At 39.5% G+C, this 27,223-nt stretch overlaps 1 protein-coding gene across 1 annotated transcript in view; it reads left to right on the forward strand.

Annotated features, from left to right (window-relative positions):
- The window catches only part of cntn3b (contactin 3b), a 76,330-nt gene that overhangs the window by 19,868 nt on the left and 29,239 nt on the right, over positions 1 to 27,223 (forward strand). The window contains exons 4-9 of the mRNA XM_079578543.1: positions 8,608 to 8,783; positions 13,798 to 13,896; positions 19,281 to 19,484; positions 22,671 to 22,773; positions 23,588 to 23,772; positions 24,214 to 24,350. Of these exons, the coding sequence (XP_079434669.1) occupies positions 8,608 to 8,783; positions 13,798 to 13,896; positions 19,281 to 19,484; positions 22,671 to 22,773; positions 23,588 to 23,772; positions 24,214 to 24,350 (904 nt within the window). The remainder of the gene's footprint in view (positions 1 to 8,607; positions 8,784 to 13,797; positions 13,897 to 19,280; positions 19,485 to 22,670; positions 22,774 to 23,587; positions 23,773 to 24,213; positions 24,351 to 27,223) is intronic.

Here is a 27,223-nt window from a genome sequence, read left to right on the forward strand (position 1 = left end):
GTACTGTATATCAGAAGATCCGAGTGGTAGATTGTGTTTCGGATCTTGCTCGGCCGAGGAGTTGCGGTAGACGTGCAGTCAGCAGGCAGGCAGAGGTATCCTCATGAGTGACATTCCTTTAAATGCTTACATTTCCTTTAATGTGCATTGAGACATGCTCCAGCGGCTGCAGTGGGCGATGAGTGCTCCTGTGTGCTGCCATGAGAGCCGTTCTGTCACGAAGCCTTAGCGGAGCAGCTACACCTGACCGCACACGCATGTCGGTGCTGTGGAGAGGTGAACATCTGTGAATGGAGATGCTGTTGTTGTGAGAACAATGATCCGAGCGGGACACAGCTGAGCGAAACTCAGCATTATGCAACGGCAGAGGAGTGCGCTCTCGATGTCTACTCAAGTGGAACATGTTATTCCATCACAACAATATCATTTCACACAATGACTGAGCGGTCTATCTCTATTGGATTCATTTTACAGTGAAGCAGAGATAAAATGAATATTCAAACCAATATTCACATAGTTTACAGAGTTTTTGACTTATGCTTTAATCTTCGGGAGCCGTGGCTTTACTAGATTATTAGATCTGTTTTTTCTTTATTTGGATATGTGTTAATTTCTAGCTTTTGCATGCTTTCATCTTGACAAATGAAAGCATGCATTTCACGGGAGAATCTCAGACGACTAATAACATTCACTTATCCGTTTGAGTCAGTTTCACCATTCTGCAGAGGCATAGGCGTACATTAGCATTTCCCAGTGCTCTTTTGTTTTGTGGGCTTTTAAAGTGTATCTTTCAGCTTCATTCTTTCCTCTTTCTTATGCACTTGGCAGCTGTAATGAACCTGCATCCTCCCCTGTTACAGCACGAAACATCAATCTCACCTTATTGTGGAGCATACGCACACACAAAAAAAACCTCAACAAAGGCAACATATTCCCTTCAGGAGTAAAAAGCTGTTCTGCGTTTCTGTGTTTAATTTCACACCCTTTCCCAAATGTTTTCCATTTTTAGGTTGTGATTTGTTTTGGTATTGAACAACAGAAGAGCAGTTGGGTATGCCTTGGATTCACTGTTGTTCTTAAAGTAGTGTTTTGAATTTATTTGAAAACTTTTAAATTGACATGTTTGATGTCAATTCTAGTAGTCCTAAGAAAGACCAGATGATATATAGGATAGTGATAGTCCTTCATAAGTTCAATGGGTAAAAGTGCACAAAGGGAGATTAGGAAAGGTAATGGGGATGAACTTCAACATACAGTAGATGCTATCATTGTTTTAGCTAACAGAGACATCACAGATTAAATCAGCAAATAATAAAATGTTACACATCCATACATATGTATGTGTGCATGGATTTATGTGTACACAAACTAAATTCTTGTCTGTTGTGGATACACAACTAAAAGCATATTGGTGGATAGAAATGCCAACAACTACCCCTTTGCACAGCCTGTCATGAACATGTTAAAAGCCATCCACTTCAAAGATCTATTTTGAAAGAAGCTTGTTTTTTTATATAGCATTGCATCACTTTGCATGACGCTGATCGTCTTTGAATGAGGAACAATGCACCATTGCGCTTGATAAATAGATGCCCCCACCCACACACACCTAAACAAATATATAAGCTGTGAATGAGACCTTGTGAATGTCCCTCTCTGACTAAAACAACCCGCCTTTCAATGCAGTATGCACTCTCGGCATGGGCCTCACAAATGAACACTATTTGTATAATTAGATGTGCCAAGCAAGAGCATATTACATTCAGGCTGCTAGGCTCCTTTGGTGCTGCTATTAGAAAAACTATCCATTTGCTTTAACATTAGCAGAAAAATTGCAAATTGAATTTGCGTTGGTTAACCCATTTCAACAAGTACACTGAATATAAAAAAAAATACTTCTCTAATAGATTGAGTTTAAATAAAAGTGAGAAAGAAGCAAAGGTTGATTTTTTTTTTCCTGATCATCAAAACCAGCTACATTCAGAAAATTTAAATAACATATACAAATCAAAAAAACATGAACTATACAATGTTGATGATTTGGCAATGTAGATCTATTCTATTCAGGTTTTTAAAGCTACAGTTTTTGTACAGAATATTTCTAAACTTAAAGGGTTAATCAACACCTTTTTGAGTGACAGTGTAGGATTTTAGAGGCAGTTGTGGTGAACAGGTCTGAGCTCATTCTACACATTATAGGACATTGCTGGAACATGTAGGTTTTAAACAGAATGTGACCCTTTTCTCATTGCGTGACAGAAAGAATATATTTCTCCAAATGCGTAAGTTAATGTAATTTGACCTCCCTTAAGAATTTCGTATTATTTCCGGGTGCAATGGCCTTCCCTCATTAGTCAGTGTAATCCCAGTCACAGTGCTCCCCCTGACACAGCGAATATAGCAGCAGCCATAACAGTTGTTTGCTTGACAAATAGTCCGGCGTGGCGGCGGAGTGCACCACAGGGCCGCGAGCTCTGCCTTATGAATACACCTGTCATCATGTTTATATGAATCAGCTGCACCCAGGATCAAGGGCACAGCGGTGATTGGGAAGAGGGGGAATAAAAGGTAGGAGTGGGGCATGCTATCGTATAATGGGGCTCCCGGTAGATGTATGGCTCTGGATGAGCATAATGTTAGCCTGCACGGAACTAGAGTTGAATTGAAACATGTGCTGCCTCTGTGTTTGCTGCATGTTTAGGGTAAAGTGAGATTAAAGATTAGATATGAGGATTTTTTTGTTTTTTTCACTTAAGTATGAAGGTCATCGTTCTTGTAGCAGGGGAAAACATGGAAATACGAGTTTCTGTTCCTTTTGGTTGGAGGATGCAGACCCCGTTAGTAACCACGTAATCACAAGTCATGAAATTCAAGTAATTCTAAGCATTTCTTATGGGAATAAACACCAGCCTTGAGGCCATCCTTCATAAGCTAGTACTCATATGATGAGGAAAAGGTGCACTAAGAATTCACTGAAGTCTAGCCTGGGTATTTATCAGTGTGTCAATAATAATAGAGGTGCTCTGTCACATGAATGCAGTATTTAAGCACATATCATGAGCTCAAAATGTATTTGTATTTGACACCGCACTCAGAGAAAACTCACTTACACCTGAACATGCACACACTGAAAGGTCCCATGAAATGAGGAGTGTACCTGTCCCAGATTGCCGTGAGGCTAAAGAGTTACCTATTCAGCCACCCTGCTGCTGTGATGTGGCATTTGAATTCAGCATCCCAAAATATGTCAGCCCGATAATGTTTGTAATCATAACGGAAAACTAGAAATTCAACTGCTGTCTATTTAATTCCACTATCGCCATTTCCTCACACCATACGCACCATTGCAGCTCACACCAGTCAGAAAAAACATAACTTTCGTGTCCTTTTCTCCTCTGTTCCTATTAATACCAGACATATTTATGTGGATGTGGCCCGTGAGTGGATTTGCCTGCACGGTGCTGAGCCTTTAATATGTCCACTAATGCTCTGGGATTGTAAAAATCCACTCACACCTCAACTGACAGTGAGAGGAGCAGCCGCTTTGAGCCACATTTACACTTCACATTAACACTTGCCATCAAAGCCAGATGAACAGACATTTATTTAAAAGCAATATTGCACTACGGTGGAGAGTTCACAGGTCAGCAGTATAAATCCCATTATCCAATCGCGGCATGTGAAAACATAATCCATCATACTGCAGTTTTTGTAAACTATCTGAGTGCATTTCTTTGTATCTGAACCAGTAACACTGCATTGATCTGACAGTTTAATTAGTCCTGAATTACTGTTTACTATAATTAACATGTCAAATGGATATATTTTGAATGCAGTGAAAAGCAGAGCACCTAAGTTCTAAACCTATAATTTATTTAATTCTACTTTTTTTCATTTCTTTTCATTCCTCTCAGTTTCCTCTCATTTTCTTTGAACCAGAAATATGGGATAAAAGACCATTTGATTGGTGATCAGATCTAACACATCCCACTTTTTCTGTGACATTTGCATCAGAATTTATTGATCAAATATCCCAGTAGCTAAACATCTGTGATAATTGTGCAGAAAATGTTATGTGTACTATGGGGAATTATTTCACCTTTCCCACATACATGTGTGTCATGTACATCCGGCCAGTCTAGCCATCACCATCTGTGTCAGGCCTTAAGCAGAAGCCAGGTGAGCTACTGCGGCAGTACAATCCCCAGTCTATTAGATGAGGAGAGCTCATGCAAAATTAATGTGAACCTCAAGGTCAGTGAGAGTTCATTCTGAGCATGAGCTCAGCTCAGCCTGCAGCCAATAGCACTGTACTGGTCCACTGTGCTTGGACTTACTGTAAGTCCCCGTCTGCTTCAAAGATGTCAGCACAGTCCTGGACTCTTTTACTAAAGTCAGCCTTTGATAAGGATGTCGGTATATTCTACAGTTTTATGTAGCGATTTCAGATTGGCCCACAGTGGTGGTGCGCTCAGTTGCAGCGGCTCAGGACTAACACCTAAACACAATTTGTTTGTATGGTTGTACTTACTTAATTAGATGGATGGTTGAAGCTAATATTAATGAGTTAGGTCCTATATTTTAACACTTCTAACAGAAAATCATCAAATACACATTTCCACACAGACTTTGATTTTCACATTTTCTTTCATAATAGCCTCACATTAACGTTTTTTTTTTAGTAAGACAGCTGTTCTTAGTGTCCACCATTTCTCTAATTGGTTACAAGGCCTGCCTACTAACAAACCCATTTACATCACCAAGCTTTCATAGCTTGACCTCCATGATCACTGAGATTACAATCCTTACAATCCATTTACAGAATATCCAGTAACTGGAACAAAACCCATTGCAAATAAACTGTGGTGATTTTGTATTATTTAAAAAGAGCCACATAAAGTTATGAGCACACTTTGTGTATGAGGTGGTGCGTGTAGGAGGAAGAGGTTAATGAACGCACTCTTGTGTCTAGGAAAAATGTTTTTGTAAACACAATGATGAAGTTTCTTCAATTGCCATTACACATAATGATCTGCCTCATTAATCCTTGTTTATCAAATGAAGCAGAAAAATATAAAGGCACATTGAAATTCAGGTTAAATTGTGCTTTTTTTTAAGATGTTGAAAACAGTTACAAAAGTAATTAGTAAATTAAGCGCAACATGGCAATAAATCGAAAAAAGAAAAAAACAAATATGGATAGTTCAGTCTCAGCAAGTATGGGGCAAAAGGCACAGATGAAATTCATGAATTATTTGCCACTGTGGACATTATTGACATTTATTCCATTGATTGATTGATTGATTTGGCAGTATAAGCTCTCCAAAATATAGTGTTCCTGGAATGTATGTTTTCCTCAGATGATAACTAGAAGAGTGGTGGGACGTTTATCCATTCAGTCACATCTTCTTTCTCAGTGAAGTCTCTCTCTTCATGTCGCCTACACCTCTACACTCTACAACTACTACATATAAATGCTTTGATTTTCAGTTTCAAACACATACGTCTGACCCACTGTATACAGTATGTTTGAAATGTGTCGTGCGTAGTTATTGACTGTGTGATTAATAATGCAGGCTACAATACAACATTCTGTACTCTGTCAACAACAGAGTGACTGGTGAATATTGATTTTATTGTTATTATTAGCTTTGTCATTTTACTTGTTGCTATGGAGACTTACACATGTGAGTACAATCAAGATCTCTCCTCCAACTGAAAAAACTGCACTCAATGGACAAATTGATCCACACTTAAAATATTCTGTTGACTAAAATCCCAAAGCAAAGAATATTTGTAGAGCATAATTCTCAGAGTAATTGAAAGTGCTTTATAGAGCAAGTGGGGTCTGTTAGGGTGCATGAATTTACAAGCAGATGGCAAATTAAATGAATAAAACACAAATAGCCTAATCATTAAAACTTGACTTAAAAAGGATACGTGCAGACACTTCTGTCAGAACTGTTTCTTCAGGAGATTGTTCCAAGTATATAGCTGCATAAAACGTAAACACCTCAAACGCTTCAAAGTTAAGTCCTTACTCTGGGAACCAGCAGGAGCCACTCACTCCCTGAGGTTCTCACAGTCTGAGATGGTTTATATGGCCATGGAGAGAATTGTAAACAAGCCGCTTTAAAAGTCTATTTTCTGAGCGACAGGAATCCAGTGCCGAGAGTACTGGACTCATTTCATTTATAAATGCCTGGCTCTAGACAGTACTCGTGCAGCAGCGCTCTTCTGCGATGTACGGCTGTTGTCTGTTTACCGAGGCCAGTGAGCTGGTGGCTACAGTTGTATAAATGCACGGAAAATCTGGTCTAGACACCACAATTTTGATTCTGGAAATGTTTTAAATGGTGAAATGCACTGATGCCATTGATTACATTATAATGTGATAATTACAATTAGGAGAAAAACACGTTAACCCCTGAAATCAACACGTTTACCAGCAATTAGCATTTTTTCAGCATGTAAGGGTTAAAGCAATACTAAGTAACTCATGCCCCTAGAGGCCATAAGCACCTCTGCAGGTGTCGTAGCATGTTGCGTTTTTTTACTCATTTATTGTCCGTGAGAGTAAATACTACGCTGATAGAAAAGACAAAGGGAGAGAGGGACATTGTACATCCAATTACACAAATACTGTTTAAGTGGTGCAAGCCTGCAGTTAGCTTTGCCCGTTAGCCTGTTAGCTTCTTCTTCGTGATTCCATTAGTGTGTATTGGTGACTCCGACCTGGAGGCAGCGAAGTTGCAATTGTGGTTTTCTGGTCAGAGACACCGGGGGAGATGAAAGACCCCCAATCATCTCATTAACACTTGTATTACTACCAGAGGGACTACGGAAAGGATTTATTAAGGTAAACAAGTAACTTAGTACTGCTTTAAGGTATTGTCCTCAAAGGGACTTTTGTTCTCAGCAGTTTACCTATCCTTGAGCAGTCACAGTATCACTCGTGACGATCAAAGTTCCCTCTGAAGGATTAATCCATATGCGATGAAAAGATAAAAGATTTTAAGCTTTGATGAACAGTGTTTTGAAAATAATTCTCTGAAGTTGAAATAAGACATACAATTCTTTGTTTTGTTGGTAGGGAGTGAGTGATTAATAACTGTCCCATCCCATGAGCTTATCTGTCACACCATCTCCGTCGTGTGACCTTTTGTTACAGCAAGCACTTCACAGACAGTGCAATCTAAAGTGTCACACTGCAATAAGTCACAAACACACACACAGCGGCATCAGAAAGCACTCAGGGAGATGGCAGCTGCAAAGGGCATGCGCTTTACTCTTTAATTATGTTAATATTGCAAAAACGGTCGACATTTTTCAATACGCATCTAGGTCAAAGTAATCAAATGTACTGTTATGAAAATGTTTGTTCTGTGTACTTTCTCTTCTATAGGTTGTAATCATCAGAGCACTGTCTTTATTGAATGGATTAATTAAAATTAAGATATGTAAATAATGTAGAGTCGTCAGCAATGGATTGAAGAAAAACTGTGTTACATACAGTATTTGGGCATCTTAATCTTGCTCAATGGCCAATGACATTGGGGTGTTGCTTGTTAAGAGGAAAACATATAATAAAAGCGGTGGCTGATAGTTCTGCTGCTGTGGTAAAAACAGGGTGCATGCTGCAGATAACCCAAACTGGAAAGAAGGGAGTGAGAAGAGAGAAGAAAGTGCATTTATCTAAAGTGTTTATTTGCTAGGCAAAACTTGAGTCTTGTACTTGTTAAATTTATGCCGGAATTTCATAATGTCCTTTTGACTCTTGGGTCACGGGTTAGGGGTTACTGAAAACTATTGTCCGTTTGTGCTGGGAGGCAACATTTTTGTTCACAGGACAGTCAAAATGGTCATATTCATGGTGGTAAGTTAGTTTTTTTCAAGGTTGGGTCATCAGTCTCATTACATTTAGAGGATGTTATACGGTGATGTAATATGCTAAAGTGATAGCATTTGACCTGGTGGGCGCAACAGAGCAAACTTCGGCAAAATTAATGATTTTTGAGTGTTCATCACAACTAACAAACCGTATTTACTTATCTGACACGATAAAAAGTCTTTGTTTTCTTAACTTGCTACTTAACTTAAAATTAAGAGCAAAAATAAATCTGAATCTGACACAATATTTTATACAAAAAAGTGCTGGTGTCTTTATTTTACTAGATGCTGAATGACAGTTGTGCCAAAGTAAAAAGATCTGCTCTATTTCTATGAATTATCTTTGAATGGGTCTAACAAAAGGTGTTGTATTACTTAATCATCAGTGCAACAACCTGGGCAAGAATACAGTAAAACACCTCTAATTGAACTTGGGGTGGGGAAAGAAGCAAACCAAGAAACATATTTTACTATGCCGCTACCTCAAGTGAGATTTTACCCTGATTTTGCAAAGATATTTCAGGCATATAACTGAAATGGTTGCTGCTTTGCACTGGTCCGTTAAAAATCTGGAAGGCTGTGCTCTTTTCCCTTCTCCACTCTGCATGATGTGGATGGACTGCTCAAATCGATCCTCTGATAAATAGTGTGTGTGTGTGTGCGCGTGTGTGCATCTCCACGGGGGCCGAGCCACTGATTGTGTTTGCATTTCTCCAGATGGTCACTAAACGGAACGCTCATCGATCTGGGGAACGACTACCGGCGTCACATGTCTGGGGGCAACCTGATCATTAACAACCTGGAGCGCAACCAAGACACGGGGATATACCAGTGCACCGCCTACAACATGTGGGGCACCATCGTCAGCAGAAGAGCCAGGCTCCAGTTTGCATGTAAGTGCTTTATAGTGGTATCTGCACTGTGTCCAGTCTTACACCCATGTTAGGGATACGGCCCACACTCTCCAGAGACATCCATGTGTTGAGTGCATGGATTAATGGATTGCACAGCAACCCAGAAGTCGATGGTTCAATCCAAGCTCCCTGCAGTGCTGTTGTTGCATCCTTGGGAAAAGAACTTAACACAATAAGCCTCCAGTGACCATTTATTATTACACAAAAGTGAGTGTTAAAAGGCGGCAGAAAAGCACAATATTCTAATATTACTATTTGCAATAAGGGTTGTTCTGCTTCAGGACTGTTTGTGCTTCGAAATTAAAGTCTTGCAAAGAACTTTTTAGATAAATAGATGCCGTTTCCCTATATTCCATGAACACATTAATTGATTTAATCTGGCCTTTGGGTAGGCGTCGGAGGTTATGGCCAACTTTATGCATCAGTGCTGGAAGACATTCCAGAGCAAAAAACATCACAGATTAGTTTCATAATTCATATAATTAGATTTTAAATTGTATTCTAAATACATCAAGGCTGCTCTCTTGTATCAGTAAACATTTGTAGCTGAAGTACTGTATTACAACGCAGCTATTGAACAAGGTAATTTGATTATATTTGATCTGGAAGTATTTTAATACATTGGAATGCCCTTTGTATTATAATCTAAATAAGTTACCTGAGTCAAAGTGCTTTGGTGATTAATCTTGTATTCTTACCGTGCATTGAGGGTGACCACACTTTTTGTTTGTATCTTAAATGAGCTTTGGCTTTACAAAATTGACTCTTAACATGATGGGAAGTATTGACTGTCTAAAATGTAAGAGGCAACAAAGGCAGAGGGCAGTCTCAGAACTCTGCTGATTCTCATTAGAGCTTCAAATTCTGACAGCTCTGTCCAGACTGGGTTACACTTTGCGACTTACACTTGCTACTGCGCAAGTAGTAGTGCCCACTTCTCTGTACATTATTTAGAACTAACTGGAGCACACATTTCAACTTGTTTTTGTCCCGCGAAAAGCACCAAAACAAGAGACAGCCCACAATGCAATGTCAGCCTGGTGCTTACGCGACAAATATCAGTTGGAATGCAGTGCTTATACAGTAGGGTCCAACCTTACACTGGCTGCTAGAGGAGAAGCACCTATCTTCCCCCTTGATCAAGCAGCCTCTGTATTGATCATGCCCAGAGGATAGAGAGCCTTCCACTTCCTCTCAGGAGATAGACTGTCATTATCCCCACAGCCCAGTAATGAATCTCACTTGTGGGGGACGGGCCGAGGAGCAGTGCCTCTTGACATTTATGGTCCAGTCTAATGCACAGCAAGGGAGGGAGGAGGACTAGATGACCGTGGTTGATACGCTGTGTTTCCGTGTAATGAGGCTCACAGGCAAATGTACCGACGGTTGTCTAGAGCTGTCTGTCTTCCAAATGTCACAACCTGCAGGAACAGCCATCTTAATCTCTGCTGAAGCAACATGCCGTGTTTGGTAACTAGCTGTCACGCGGGGTACAGTTGCATATTTGGATTTCGATTTGTGAAGCGTAGACATAAGGAGTGGTTGAATGACTATAGCAAATTGTCATGGTCTATACCAATGGCTGTGGATATTATGCCCCATGCTCGCTGCAGTCTCTGGCTGAGGAATCTTGCAACGCAGAGGCTGTGCTCGCAAAGAAATCACCACAGCTATGTTGAGCTTTGCCCCTGGCTGTCCATGTTACAATGTGTGGTCAGTTCGTACCAATGAAGCCCAGTACTCTTTTTCTCTATGGATTTCGAGAGGAGAGAGGATGGTACAGTCTGACCTGTACAGGCGAGGCGGCAAAAAAACAACAATGAAATTTTCAACTAGAAGCAATTGTTTTGAATTGTTATTCATTTTTTACCCTGATATACAGCTTTTGGATTTAGAGACGCAGCTATAACAATGCTCTGCAAGATACAGGGTAATTGGTTTATACTTACCTCCGTACCACCCATGCAAAACACAAAGCTGTCAGCGCCACAATGAACCTGGCAGATTTTCACAGACTCTAAAAGTTCAAAATCTCAGACAACACGTTATTTTTCAGTAGCTTGAAGATGGTCAGTGCATTGGACCTGTACGTTGAACATAGTCCCCCTTATCACCCGTTGTTTTTTTTAGGCATGATCCTATAAGACTTTATTAATGCTACAATGGAGACGTTCACTTGTTACAGCAGCTTTTAAGGAACACAATTGGGGGGGGGGGGGGGGGGTTTGGGGGGTGCAAATAGTTAGAATAGCCGCTCATTCCTGCACTGAGGGGGCCTCGGTCTGACACTGAAGGAGCTGCTCAGCTCCTCTACAGTCTGGTACAGTGGGTGAGAGGTGTAATCCATGATGAATGTGAGCTTGGCTCCTTCTCAGAGCCCAGTGGGCAGCCCAGGACAGAGCTGGCCCCACTCTGTGCTGGGGCAGCCCTGCAAACGACAGTGTAGGGGATAACATAGTGTAGTAAATAAATGTATTCTCTAGAAATCTGCAATCCTGTTGACAATGCTGCTTCTTCGCAAAGAATGTCTGTCTAATTTACACGGCCTGTTGCGATCAGAAGGGCATCAGAATCAGAATAGGTTTTATTGCCATTATCAGTGAAGGTACTTTCACAAACTAGGATTTTTCTTTGTCAGTCGTCTCCTTCGGTGGCCCTTCATTGTGTCGTGTCCTGACTTGGCTGGGACCAACTCCTCTGCGGTCATCAGAGTGTGGCTCATTAATCTTAGCAACACTGTCCCACATTCTTCATAATCTCCCTCCTCCTAATTCCCCTTATCGGTCACTGCGACTTTCTGTGTTGGTGTTTGGAGGGCTCTCTCCAGGCTGTTAGCCAGAGGGTGCAGACAGAGCGGCGAGGGGACTGCGGCATCAGTCACGAGAGTGGGTGCTACTTTATCATCCCAGGTTTAGCTTTTGTCTGCCAGCAACCGCTCATTTATTTCCAGTGGATAGATTGTGTCGAGGCTATTGATGGGGAGGCTAATGCTTTTAAGTGCAAGATTACAGCACATTTAATAATGATGTTAGTTATTGCTGCTGGCACTGCAAACTGTCATTTGTCTTGCACACCGCCCTCTGTTTTCTCTCCAGTTTCAGCCTAATCTCTTCCTTTTGCAAAGCAGTTGTGCTGAAAACGACCTGCATTCATCTATTTCATCAGCAACCTTTTGAAAGCAAACGGATGCTGTCAAGACGTGTCCCAGGGCGATCAATGATGACCTATTAAAGTCTCAGCGCTCCAAATTCAACTTCAAAAGCCCCCCCTCAGTGAATCAGGGAACAAACAGCCTATAGATTTAAATCTCTCACCCCCGAAACATCTTCAATCTCCGTGCATGGGTGTACTGTATACTAGAAATTACCTTCACAGCTCGTCAGTGAGAGCGTTAGTTACTTTTTTTGTTTTGTATTATTCTTCTTCAATGTGGTTCTTCTTGGGGTTTCTTTTGGTTTCTACTGTGACTTGCAATTTCCTGTAAAGGATCAATAAAGTATATTTTTATTAGAGATGCACCGATCCAGCTTTTTTGCAACTGATACCGATATTTACTGAAACTAAAAGTGGCTTTCTCTGAGTCATATTTTATTGTCATGTTACAGATCAATTATCAATTATATCTATTGATAAACTCTTGGATAAACATTTAACAAGGATAACTTTTCTACATTAAACATCCTTGGGTATATAACAGGCTTTAGGTTATATTAATATAAACAACGCACATGAATCTGATCATTACAAATATGTTAGATCAGTTATTTCTTAAACTAAAATACAAACACTTGGCTTCAGCAGTGGTTAGTTACTGCCACCTCAGGTCACATGTGTAACTGCAGCTTCTATATTAAAGAGGGGGTATTCTGCTTTTTTCAATCACATAGCACCAGTCTATAGCACACTACAATGATGACCAAACCTTCTGTTGGTCTGTAAATGCAGTAAATTAGAATAACTGCCTTGTATAAAATGGCTCTCTCAAAATGGCTGTAGCGAATGTCTTGAAATAGGCCTCTGTCTCTTTAAGAACCTCTGACCCTTTCCGACACGCCCCCTCACAGGCTGTCTGTGGCATCAGTGGGGAGGGGGTTCTGCTGAGGAGCAGTGGTTGGTTACTCGGCTGGTGACGAAAGCTCGGAGGCGTCTCCAGGAGGTGGGGGCGTTCCTAGGAGGACTCAGGCACACCTATCCCTAAAATGGCTGCCATCAGAGTTTTTACAGATTACTCAAAAATACGTGAATGTGCCAAGGCGACACTTCAGGCATGTTTTTAATGAGGGAATGACATCATAACATGATGTAAAGCTTGAAAAAGTCAATTTTGCATAAAACCCCCCCTTTAAGCTTGTGCATGATGGCACTTCGGACCGAAGTCAAACTTTTTGAGTGACAGTGCAGGATTTTAGAGGCAGTTGCAGTGAACAGGTCTGGGCTCATTCTACACATTAGGACATTGCTGGAACATGTAGGGGGAGGAAAATACTTATTTTTTACATTTTTAAACTCTGTATAGTCCCTTTAGGGTATTTTTATCATAGTTTCTGACCCAGCCTTGATTAGTTTTCGTTTGCATTAGCATGCTCCCGCTAGCTTTAGCATGCCATTGCTAACCACAGAATTTTGCGCGGGCATTGTGATCAAAAATACATTTCTAGAGGTTAAAACTAAGTCAGTGAGTGAATTCTCCAGGTTCTTGGCTTTACAGTGATATACAGCATGCCCATATTCACTTAGATTTAGGTGGTAAAGGTTGTGTTTGGCGTTGAGAGCCAACACTAGTATCGGCTCAGTATCAGATATTTGTAGCCGATATCCGATATCATATTTTTTCCAGTATCGGCTCCGATATCCGATATCAGTATGTGATCGGTGCTTTGCCGATTTTTGCTGTGGTTTTGGTAATCACAGTTAATTAAAAAAATCATTGAGAATCATTGTGATGAAACATTTAGAAGCTAACACACAGCACTTCTCCTTTTGTCCGTTCCAGACCTTGATACTTTCAAAACGCAGATGGTGCGGAGTGCGGTGAATGTGCGTGAAGGCCAGGGAGTGGTTCTGCTCTGTGGACCCCCTGCACACTCCGGAGGTAAGTTTACTACTCCCCCCCCACAAGTATGTTTTATTTTTATTATGTATTCATATTTGGATCAAAGGTTCACTGTACCTCTGTTTGTTTCTCTTGGCAACATTTGATCTTGGATTACTTCCCACTCCGAACTTAATCTGCTTCTGTTTCTATTTGCGGCTTTAATAATCATCTTTCACCCACTTAATATATTCCTTGCTGAACACACTGTTTTCTCTCACTCAGCGCTTTCTTTGTATCCTGATTGAAGCTGTGCGTTCCTTAAGCTGATGAGGCTTGATAACATAAACACGTACCTCCACCCCTGCAAAACTGATGCTTTGATTGCCCATTGAAGAGGAGATAGAGATGCAATGGTGGATTTAGTGAGAAGAACAGGCACAATGCCGGCTGCTGTGAATGACTGCCTGTTTTTTTCTATACAGTGGCATGCACACACTGGGACAACCAATTTCTCTCACAAGAGAAAGGTTTGCTTTATGCAGCCGGTCTATGGGATAATGGGTCAGTGCTGGGTGTGAAATGTAGTTTGACAGCTCTCCCCTTTGACAAAGGCTTATACACTGCTGGCTGATGTAACCATGCTGCTATTTTGATTTTGCCATATTTTCAAAAGTGAGTGAAAGTCCAACACGTCAGGTTGAATTTGCTCTGTCTATATTTTTTTCTCATTCTTTATGCTTGACTGTATATTGCAAGTTTTCAGTAGCAGTGTCCCTGTCAAGGCCAATAACTTCCATAAAGGAGACTAAAATGTTTTGAGAGCAATTATTTTCAATAACGCATTACTGGAACAAAATGAAATAAAATTGCACTTTTGATCTCTAGGCATGAATAACTTTATTTCGTACTGTTGTAGTTTCCAATGCCTACTCGGTCTAAAAAGGTAGCTGAAGCATATCTTTTAATATCTTAGGCACTTAGAAACCTTGTCAAATTCCAACTGATTTGTTCGTCTATCTAGTTGTAAGTACGTATTATTTCAGAGAGCACAAACAATTACTGCAAAATGGGGAGGATGATATGACAAAATAATATCATATCCCAATTGTGCTTTTCTTTCACGATTCAATTGCACTGGCAAGGCAAGACACAGCCGATTTTGAGATTTTGGGGCGTTTTTTATATCTTAGCTTAAAATTAAAGTTTAACAATTGACCACACTCATTCTTTAAAGGCATACTGCGTAAGATTGAACCCAATAAACAAAATTTATTTTACGATAGGTATTTTCACAATTGAAAAATACCTCAAACAAACATGTGACTAAAGTCAGTAGAATTGAGAGTTAAAATAACAGGCCACCATTTCTACATACTGAGATATGTTCTTGTCTAAGCTTAGACAAGTTTATGTGTACCTGTCTGGTCTTTACGCGTGCGCTCAGTCACGCAAAAAGACCAGAGAAGTTGTTAGCATTTCACCTCTCCCAGTATATTCCTATTGCTGCAAACGGGGTGAAGTTAGAAGCAAAGACCAGACAGGTATGTATCAACTTGTCTAAGCTCAGGTAAGAACATATCTCAGTATGTACAAACAGTGGTCTGTTCCTTTAAACATGTTAAGCCCTCATCCATTCTTTGATTATGCACTGCAAAAATAGCATTTTCTGTGTCGAGCTGGTCATTGAGAGCATGTTTTGTGTTGATGGCAACAGTATAGTCCAAAATGTTACACAGTGTGCCTTTAAGACGCAAATTTTCATGAATTTTTTCGGGTTTTATCCTGAAATGCCAAAAGAGTCGCCCATAATGCCGTGTCTGATCACAAAACGCATCTTTCCTGGTATTGTTGAAAAGCTCTCAGCCTCCCCTGCAACGCTCTGTAATCCAAATATGGTAATTTTGTGAAATATATCAACTGAGAAAGTATGTGTGGGTCGTCATCCAATAGTGTTTTACTTCACTAAACTATAAAGCTGTTTTCTCACAATGATGTGTTTTATCTTTTACCTTAAAACAAAATCTTCACTTAAGTAGCACCTAACATTAACTGTGAAAATGACAGGATTGGCAATATAGAGTGTCTGTGAGAAACAGGTGTGTACGTCATGCACGCCTGCCTTTTGTCACATCGTCATACACACTAGAACAATGAGTTGAATTTACAAGAGAACAGTTTGTCAGCGCTCACAGGTGTGACTGTCTGGACTGTCTTTTACTTGAAGTTCAGAAATCTCATTTACACTAAAAAAAAATGTCTTATTGAAGACAGACAATAGAAGAAAACGTCCTCAACTTCTGTCAGTGTCGTTTTGTTAGCCATAAAAAGAAAAATCCTGTTGAACTAAATGATGAATAATAAAATGAAAAAATATCTCACTTTGCACTGTTGATGATTTTCAAGTTGAAAAAGAGCAAAAAAATGAATAGCTCAAAATGATATTATTTGAATCAGTTCTCAATGTTGTCAACATTTATTTATAAATCTCTTTACAACACTCAAGGTGACCAATGTGCTTTACAGTAAAATCAGGCAAAATTAGAATAAAAATAATCACATTAACAATTGCGTAAACAACAATAAAATATGCAACAATAATAAAATAAAATAAAATAAAAGCATAAAATGGATGAAATAAATACGTAGTATTAAAAAAATAAAGTCTGAATAAATAGGTTTTAAGCTGGGCTTTAAAAATGCCAAAGTCAGTGATGTCAGTGCATGTCGGTAGCAGCTTGTTCCAGAGTCAGTAAAAAAAAAAAAACATGCAGGAACATTATTCTGTGAGAACTTTCACGAGATCAGTAAAACTTGGGACAAAGCTGCACCCATACACGGGACATGCAGTTTATTTTACTAATAATTAACATTGTGTGCTCTGCATTTTCTATGTGCTGTAATTTGTCTGCATAACACTTACTATTTTGTGTTGCATGTTTTTACTTATTATTGCTGATGTCTTTTGCATGTGGCCTTTTTGCCAGTTTGTGCTTTTTGTTGTGTGGCCTGCCCTGTCTATAAACATCTAATCATTTAGGCTTCAACAAGCATAAGATTATGACTGCAGAATTATATTTAAAAGTCACTCAATATGTTACAACACAAAGCAGATGGAGTCATTTGAAGTGGGCCTGAGCATGAAGTGTGACCACAGAAAACAAAGAGGTGTCAGGTGTCCAGATGGTGCATGTTCCAAATTAAAACACTATTAACAGGTTTTAATTAACAGAAGGGAGCCGTTTCAAGGTCTCTACGCAATTCCTTCAGTGTTTTTGTATGTGATGCTGAAAACCAGCGTCACAATTAAAACCCTACGGAGAGACAAGACAGAGCAGGGTCCAACAATGACAGCACTGCGAGAGAGGAGCGGGGCGGAACTCAGCCAGTGCTGCTGCATGCAGTCCATGGACCAAAACTTTTAGCTTTTATCTAACTAAACAAGCACGTTTGCTGGCCATACCGCTTTTGCTATGCCCGAGCCCGTCAGATCTGGCTCAGACTGGTAGCCTCTCTTCCGTCAGCATACCCCAGGGCATCTGTGGCTGCAATAGTAGCTTACCACCACAGAGTATGGAGTGTATGAATAATGCATGCAATAAAGTGACTTCGAGCGTCCGGAAAGGCGCTATATAAGGCTAATGCATTATTATTATTAGCTCTTGTTTTATCATCAGTAACTGCACTAATTACATTTCATCATATGCTATATATATAAAATTTAAAAATCAAATTAAGTGTATAGTTGCAACAGTAAAATCCATGTGTCTTGTTGTATGGCATATCCTTAAGTCTAGATCAGCACTAACAAAGAAATTAATGAAAAAGACTTTGTGGTTTGCTGAGAGAGGATTGTGCGTTGAGAAGCTGGACTGGACTGGTCATACGACAGAGATGGTTTGACCGTACAGTATGACCCGATAGAAAAATGCTAATTTATTTTATTCTCTAGCAGTTGCAATGCAAAATGTTTTATTACGAATGTTCACATTATGCACATGTATATTTGCATCGACCTCTTTGGAGTCAACATTGTAAAATACAGTTATTTTTTTCACCAGGTTTACCTGAATACCAGTAACAGAAATGAATTGCCATCTTGGGAAACTGGTCGAGCTCTTGTGGCTCATTATAGCTGTATAGTCCACATGCTGACTGTGAACTCTGGCTTTTGCTGCGTTAATAAGACAGAACTGTGCATCTGTGTGGCTACACCTGAACCCAGAACAGGATGTGACCATGAATGTGATCTGCTGTGTTTTCACGATTTGAAACTTACCTTTAGACCTGCACCCATAGTATTGAAGGAAAACTGTTTCTTTGAATGCATTTCACACGCTAATACAGATATAAATCACGTGTAGGCATGTTTGGTGTTTATTTAGACCGAAGTCGAGGCATACACTAGCTTATGACATCTCGTACGTTACATGTTTTTAGATCATAAAAACATACCGCATATTCTCATAGAAATCTTAAATCAACAGGCCACAATTTTTGCATACTGAGATATGTTCTTACCTGAGCTTAGACAAGTTGACACGTACCTGTTTGGTCTTTGTGCGTGCCCTCAGTCATGCAAAAAGACCAAAGATGTTGTTAGCATTTAGCCTCGTCTCCTCTTAGGTAAGGGTGAAGTTAGAAGCGAGATCAAGTTCTTCCGCGTTATCACACCTTAGGAGCACTTTGACGTCCACGCAGTAGTGTCTTCAGAATTCTTCAGAAGAGAAGATGTGCTCGGTCACTTCTAACTTCACCCCCGTTTGGGTCCATAGATACAGGCGGCATCTCTGGAATCGCCCATATATGGTCATGTTTGAAAACAGTGAAGGGGGAAAACAATTTGGAGAAAAATCTAAACTGTCTCTAATTATTCAAAAACTAACAAATGCTGAATTGTGAATATAGTTTTCTACTGAATAAAGACACAAAGACATGTTCTGTTTTGCCATTTTAAGTAGGCTGCGTCACGCCAACCGCCTAACCAGTCCAAAAGCCGAAAGATTGTCACTCTCAAGCGTTTGAACTTACCTGCACTAACCCAGCAAACACAAAATGGTCATTTCCTCCATATCCCGTTTTATTTTTTATTTTTGCGTGTTTGAAAATGATTCTATGATGTAAGTCCATGAGCTGCTTGGGGAATACAGGCAAGCAGTGTCAAGGGAGGACCACTGACACGCTCCAATGCATTAGTTTCGCTCTCTTTCCTGAAGTCCAGCCAATTCTTCTGCACTGATAGCTGTTTCATGCAAATATCTCAGCCCCAAAGAAATCTCCGATAAGTCAACGAATGTGGCAAGATACGCTAGAAATGTGAATACCACAGCGGGATCTGTTCTTTTGAGTCCATCTTACCCCGCCATCTAATCCCTGACGAATGTAGAAAAGTTTTGACTCAGCATGTATTGTGCCTCACACTATCTTTTCTGTCCCCTTTCTAGAGCTGACATTTGCTTGGATCTTAAACGAATATCCCTACTTTGTGCAACAAGACAGTCGGCGCTTCATCTCTCAGGAGACGGGCAGCTTGTACATTGCGAAAGTTGAACCGTCGGATGTGGGTAACTACACGTGTGTGGTGAACAACACCGTGACGAGGGAGAAGATGCTCAGCTCGCCCACGCCGCTGGTCCTCAGGAGCGATGGTACGTCGGCAGATCTCGGTGCAGCGTTGTGACCGTTCTGATTGTGTATTCGCACCTTCTGATCAGTTCAGATCACAGCGAGTCAATGGGTTTGAACCTGACTCGATCACTTATTACATGAAATGAGAGGATTTCAAAGGGTATTTTTCATCCAGCAGACCTTAAACCACTTTTTCTTTTCAGCAAACATTTGCCACAAAATAACGAATGTGAATGAGGTACTTAAGTATGACACAGGTTTTGAGTTTGAGAAGATTTTTTTTTCTATTCAGTACCTCTTCCCACCACAGCACTTAACATATGAAGAAAAAAAAATGCGACATTTTCCTGTTTAGAATACAGTGAAAGAAAGTGTACTTTGAAAAGAGGTGATTTTGTGTTCAGATCAAAAGAGATCAGGCTTGCTAATCAACATTTTTTAGATTTGAATGGGTGACCTTAGTTTCTTTTTTCCTCTTTAAAACCGGCTTGCAATATCAGCAATCCAAAATAAAAAACATGTCCTTGCATAGATGTGTTCTGAAAGGCTGTATTATAGGTCAGCCTAGAGTACAAAAACCTCCACCGGTGTATACATTTCTCTTTTAATTACTTTAATTAAATAAATTGTCTAACTTATCTTTCCATGAAACAAATACCTCAGTATTTCAAGAAAAACAGGTCACACACTGCACCTCCAATCAAGATTACATTTTCCCCAAACATAAATGGACTATAATGCCAGGTTCAGACTGAATGTGGTTAAGTCTGCTGCGTGTTAAGTGCATTTATCTTTTGATCTGCCACTCACAACGTGTGTGTGCAGAGTGTACGCAGGGCAGAGCACTCACAAGGCCACAAGTTCCTGGGGTTTCATGTGATAACCACTATGTATACAAATAAATACCGGGCAGCATTAAGCAATTTGAACTCTCATTCTCTCCCACAACCTCAGCTGAGCCACTACATGCCTACTCCTTTCTGATGCTGTCCTCATAAGTCCTTATAATCCTCATAAAATCCCCCGTGATCCTTTGACAGACTCCTTGGCCACTCGTCCTGTTTTTGTGAGTGTGCAGTGTAATTTAATTCTGAAATACACTTGGTTCTTCTCTCCCCTAGCGGGCATATGACTTCTTGTTTGGCTTGTCTCATTCCCTCAACTTTATCAAAGACTACCTCAGCATCCGGCAAAACTGGGCTCTTGTGTATTCTTTCCACCGCTCCACACCTGCATCCACACCACAGCTAATGTGACTGCATAGCTTTGACGGAAATGAGTTTGGCTTTTTTTGCAGACTGCGTATTACATTCAGTGGGAACCGGACATCAAGAATTGAGAGCCTTCATATGTATTTTTTTTTACTTTGGTAGTCTTTACATAGATAATGAAAATATACATTTAAAAGTTGTGGGGTTTTTGCATTGAGATGCCCTGTGTACGAAATGCACGGTATAAATAAACATGCCTTGTCTTGCCTTGCCTTTGTGGTCAGAAACCCTACGAATACATCCATAACAGAAAAAGGTAATGTGACTGTTATGAAAATTAGGGTTGCACAATTTTGGAAAAATCTTATTACCATTTTTCAGACCTGCATTGTGTTTGATTGGAGAATAGATATTCAGAAATGCAACAGAAAGCAGGAATTGGCATGTGGTGTGTTTTAATTCCCTTCTTCCCTGTTAAAAGCTGTCCTGTTTTTGTCCTGTTTTTTTGGTTGTGCTCTTAAATTTTTGGTCATGGTCCTAAATTTTTAACTGTGCTCCTGAATTTCAGAATTAGGAGCACACGCGTAGTCTCAATCAAACCGTGCTCAGGTCCAGCTCAGTTGACTTTGGCCTGCTTCAAGGAGGTGGGCTAGAGCGTGGGCTAGAGCGCAGCACTGTTGCTCGTGTATGTGCACACGCACGGATAGGTTGCTGTCATGAGCGGCTGTATTTGCTGTCACAGCTGAGCGGAGGACAGGAAGAAGCGCACATTTTAGTTATTAGTCACTTATTCCCCATCGCCTCTTTTGTTTCATTTTATAAATCGCATGCTGCCTCGTGCATGTTATTAAGCTTTTGCAAGACAAACTACAAACGATGTCTCCCACTGTGAGTTAAACATTGGTAAGGGATGATCATAAACAAAGGATCTTCCCACTCCCACACAATACTTCTAATGCAGCATATGGCAAAGGGAGAACAATACAACTATAAGTGAAACTCTCGTTGGAGATGGGAAATCAGTACATTCCTTTTTTTCTTTGTTTCTTACTCCTCTGCACTCTATGTCCACAATTCTTCAAAGACAACTGACTTTTGCCCAATAATATTGAGTTAAATTTCACTAAAGGATTCAACACAATCATTATTTGTTATTTTTTTTCATTTTTTTTAAATATATATATATGTCAGGAATCAACATGATCATAATGCCATCTCTGGTATGTCTGTCGTCATATAAGTCTGTTTGTCTTATACTGAATGTCTTACATTGTTTGTCTATCACTTTTGCATTAAATTTGTCATAAATAAAGGAGTGTTATCATGACCAAGACTGAAATACGACCTCTTAAACAATTTCAATTTTATAAAATGCTTTTAAAAGTCTTAAGAACAGGATAATCAGATACTTAACATACGAGGACCCAATGGAGATTAGAAATTGTGCTGCCTAAAATGCCTAATTATACTAATACTACTAATAGTAGTATGTACTAAATGTAGTATTTTGCAATTAGTAGTTTAGTTGCAACCATTCAATTGTGCAGCCCTACTGAAAATGTACCATAGGAAAAAAGAATAAAGAAATTAAAACTTTGCGGTGACCTCTGGATCACGCCCAAGACCTTGCCTCCTCAGTTTGTGCCAGACTGTGAGGTTTTAATTGCTGGTACTAAAGGGCAGCTCTCTCCTTCAGCCCAAAAATCTTTGCCGCGGAGGTGATGAATATAAATAAAGTCATAAATGAAGTCAGATGGCACAGGTAATAAATCTGCTCTGAGCAATCCTCCTTGATGTGCAGCCTGAATCTTTTATAAGCCCTCTTTGATTTCTTGTCTCCAGCCGTGTCCCCGCAGTGGTGACCAGTGCTGAGTGCTCATAAAGACTTGACCTCTTTCCCACTGTGCCACCGGGTCGCTTTGATCCAGCATGGCACTCTGTGCACTGTTAATCATTCATGTCCAATCCTTGTCGTCTATCCTCTGTCTTTTGTAGGAGTAATGGGAGAGTACGAGCCCAAAATAGAGGTCCATTTTCCCGACTCGGTTCCAGCTGCGAAGGATTCCGTTATCAAATTGGAATGTTTTGCTTTGGGAAAGTAAGTCTGTAATTTTGTTTGCTATACATGTTCAAGTAACATTTATATTATATACTGTATTGTACATGTTTTTACAGTTTTTATATATTTTTCATAGTTTTAAAGGGAACAGGTTGGGGGCAGGAATGCAACCTTTGCTATTTAGCTTTCTATACGTTATAATGTTGTTCCCATATCAAAAACACACCTGGAGTTGTTTTTACAGTCGTTCACATATGCTTCAGTAATCACTGACACGCTTGTACTAGTCCTGATGTTCAACAATTGTATATTTACGGAGTCAGAAGAATCAGCAGAGGTTTGTGTGACAGGGTGTGTGGGGAGGATGGTCTTGAAGGGATGTGCAGTGAACATTGCTCGCCACTCATATCTGGGAAGTTTAAAGTCATATACATATTAAATGTATACAGCCTCCAAGAACAGCTTACTGTCATCTGTTGCTTCTAAACTTTATAATTCTTTTTTACTTTGTGTAATAAGACACAAAGACGTACCATATGCGCACAATGTCATCTTATTTTCTTGCAAGCTGTTAGTCCATTTTTGCATGAAAGAAAGTTGCTTGGGATGATGTAAGGACACATAAGCTTTCTGCATTACTCATTGTGATACACATCAATGCTTGGGAGAACAGGAGCGGTGTGTGAAAGCAGAAATCAAAGCTGATTTAAGTACATCTGAAAAGACAGTGATCACAGTCTGTCTCTCCCCAGAACAATAACTCAGCAATACTTAGGCTTTAGCTCTTCTCCTGCTGCGTTTGATGACTGCCGGTGACAGTTGCCTCTTTTTTTTCTCTCTCTTTGGTTCACAGCCCTGTTCCAGAAATCAGCTGGAGGAGGACTAGCGGGGTCCCCTTCCCCAGCAAAGTCAAAATGAAAAACTCAAACGGCGTCCTCGAAATACCAAATTTTCAACAGGAAGATGCAGGAACCTACGAATGTGTCGCAGAGAACCGTCGCGGAAAGAATGCTGCGAAGGGCCGCCTCTCATTTCACGGTTGGTTGAACAATACAAATGAAATAACGCAGCTTTTATGTGTTATGTGTAGTAATATAAAATGTTTAGAAAGTGGGCATTTGTATGACAGGATTTGAGAGTCTAAATCAAGAAAAGAAAGAAAGAAAGAAAGAAAGAAAGAAAGAAAGAAAGAAAGAAAGAAAGAAAGAAAGAAAGAAAGAAAGAAAGAAAGAAAGAAAGAAAGAAAGAAAGAAAGAAAGAAAGAAAGAAAGAAAGAAAGAAAGAAAGAAAGAAAAGCCAACAATACAGACCGCGAGAAAATTACTTTATCTTAAATCCCTATGACCAATCATCAAGATAGTAAAAAAATATGCACCAAATATGAATCCTTTTTATTGTAAGGTATTTATTATCAGGGCTAATGTGCTGTGTAATGAAAAACACATGCTTGAAGAAGGTATTCCTCTCATTTGTGTTCAGCCAAACCTCATTGGCTGCAGACCATAGACGACACTGCACTGTCCATTGAGGAGAACCTGTTCTGGGAGTGCAAGGCCAGTGGGAAGCCCAAACCATCCTACAGCTGGCTCAGAAACGGGCAGCCTCTCACAGCAGAGGTAAGGCATGCTCATCTACAGTTGCTTTGTCTCTTTAGAGGTTTGCATAGTAGATAACGCCTACGCACAACTCTGTGTCCACTTTCTTACATTGACTAACTTCATGTACCCTTGGTCTGTTTTTTCTTCAATAAAAGTTCCTACACCACAATACTATTATCTTTGGTTTACAAACAATGAAACGTGGCTTGGCGTGGATTTTAAATTGTTATTTGTAGGGATGCACCGATCCGATACTGGTATCGGACACTGCAAAAAATATGATATCAGGCATCGGCTACAAATATCTCATACTGAACCGATACTACTTTTGGCTCTCAACACCTTAAAAACAAAACCACCTTAATCTCAGAGAATATAGGCATGCTGCGTAGCCCTGGAAAGCTAAGAACCTCGCTCAGTTTGTTTCAACCTCCGCAAATGCATTGTTGATCGCTGTGCTAAATGCTGCGCTAGGCATCAATATGCTAAAGCTAGCATGCTAACATACAAATTCCTAAAGTAGTAATCGACCACTGCTGAAGCCAAGTGTTTGTATTTTAGTTTAAGACATTACTGATCTAACATATTAATGAGATCACTTCATGTGAGATGTTTATAGCCTATTAATGTAACCTAAAGCCCTTCATATACCCTAGAATATTTAGTGTAGAAAAGTCCAGTGATCCTTGTTAAATGTTTATCCAAGAGTTTATCTGTAGACATAATTGATTTAAGGATCTGTAATAATATGACAATAAAATGTGACTTTATTGACTTAAAATGGAGAAAAGAGTCGATAAAAAAAATGTTTATTCTTAAATTCTAAAGTCCCTTATACTTAATCCTACACTTTTCATTCCTTGCCATTTCCCCAAAAGGAAATTCCGCTAGTTTTGCTTCTGCCCTGCCTCTTTTTTCCCCTTTCTGCTGTCTCCAACCTGTGCAGCATTGCCACTCTATTTGGCTTGTTAATTTTCCAAATGACTCTTCTCTATCTATTCAGAGCACCTTGTATGCAACACTTAACCCCCCCAGCCTTTAACCCTTTGGTACTTACATGCACCAATAGTATTTTATTATTGTAAACCGTTCTTGAAGGTTACTCCCAATTCGTCTCCTCCACATTTGCCTCATTTGCATAATAGAGTTGTAAATTAAATTATGATGACACTAACACACCCTGTTAAAGCTGCTAATTTGATCAAGGCTGTCAAAAATAAAGTGAATTAGGGAGTTTTGAAAACTGAATGACTCTCCCAACTAATGACTATCGCTATTGCATACATGCCCTGCAATGTGCTATTTGACTTACCCCGACCCTTTTAAATGAGGCACTTTATTAATAACTGGTAAAGGGAGTACATTTTGAGGTTGTTTCATTCTTTTGGAACTTTATGTGTTTTAGATTTTAGATTTTTCATTATGTACAATTAGCCACTCATACATATATCATCTATTTGATACGCCCTATGTAAAGCAGAAGTCATCTGATTCCGACTGCTCCCAGAGTTGCTGCAGTTTTATTTATGTCAGAACTGATGACACTCCAAGAAGAGACAAATGAGCTGCAGCAATTAACAACGGGATATTAATGAGAAAATATTCATGTGTGAAAAGAGACTCAGGATACATTGTTGAAACTGGTGTGAAGAAACTTTCTTCCTATTAATGGTTTGATTTACATTTTTGATTATCTCTTGAAAGTTTTTGCTCATACCTCCTGCCCATTGAGCATTGCCAAAGTTGAAAAGAACAATTAAAGATACATAATTACAGTTGGTGAAGTGTTACTTGCAGAGTTGGTTGTGATGTAACACTGAATGCGAAATCCAAATTTTGGGTTGTAAAATCCTAATGTTTCCTTTGATCGTGGATGGTGTTCATTTGTTAAAAGTTTGAGTTCTGTTCAGTAAAGTTTGATATGAATGCAGTGGCTCAGAGTGGAGAGTATAGTGCAGCTGTATAACACATAACTATGCTTTGCAATGATGTATGTCCTGCCTTCTTTATGAAAAATAATGCAAAGTCTAGGAACATTACAGAATTTGCAGATATTCTCGACTTGACCTGGAAGACCCTTGAGTACTTATCTTGAGAACAATTCACATTACCACGCTATGTAGGTTAAGTTGCTCTGACTTTCTTTTGAGAAAGAAATCTTAGCCTAACAGAAGGCAAGAACACTCAGTTACACTTGAGTCATTGCTGAAGTACATACTTACCTTGGCAGACAACTTTTCACTCTCATTTATTCTCAGCTAACGGTAAAAGAATAGGAATACATGCAGACATTATAGTTTCAAGTTCACAACTATATCAAGTATAACATTAAGTAAATCACACAAATCCTTGTAAAAAGGTTGAATGGTTAGAGAACAGTGCGTAATTAAGTTGAATGAGCAGTGACATTAGGGGCTCAGTACAAATCCTCAGCCATTTCAGACACTAGTAAGCAATGTCTTCTTCCTTTCACTACCCTAACAGCCAGTTCAATGATACGCTAATCATTATTCCCTTGAATACATGCTGTATATTTGTGGTCTGACTTGTACCAAAAAATTATATAAGGCTACCTGCTGTAAAAATTATTTGCAGCACTCATTCTCATTATTGTTATTATTTAACAATATTTTTATTGAAGAAGAATTGTTTTACAGGCTTTGATAAAAGTACAAAATGTATCAAAGTGTTTATAATAACATATAAATTAGTGATGTACGATAATGCCAATTTGAACCGATAACCGATAATTCCTCATGTCCCGATACCGATAACCGATAATGACACCGATAATTATGTATATATATTTGCACTTTATTTTGTGACAAGAACTCAATGTAACAGTTCACAGTTCTGCCCAAAATGTATTAACTCTACCAAGCAATATACAA

This window comes from Gobius niger (assembly GCF_951799975.1).
Source record: "Gobius niger genome assembly, chromosome: 20".
NCBI lineage: Eukaryota > Metazoa > Chordata > Actinopteri > Gobiiformes > Gobiidae > Gobius > Gobius niger.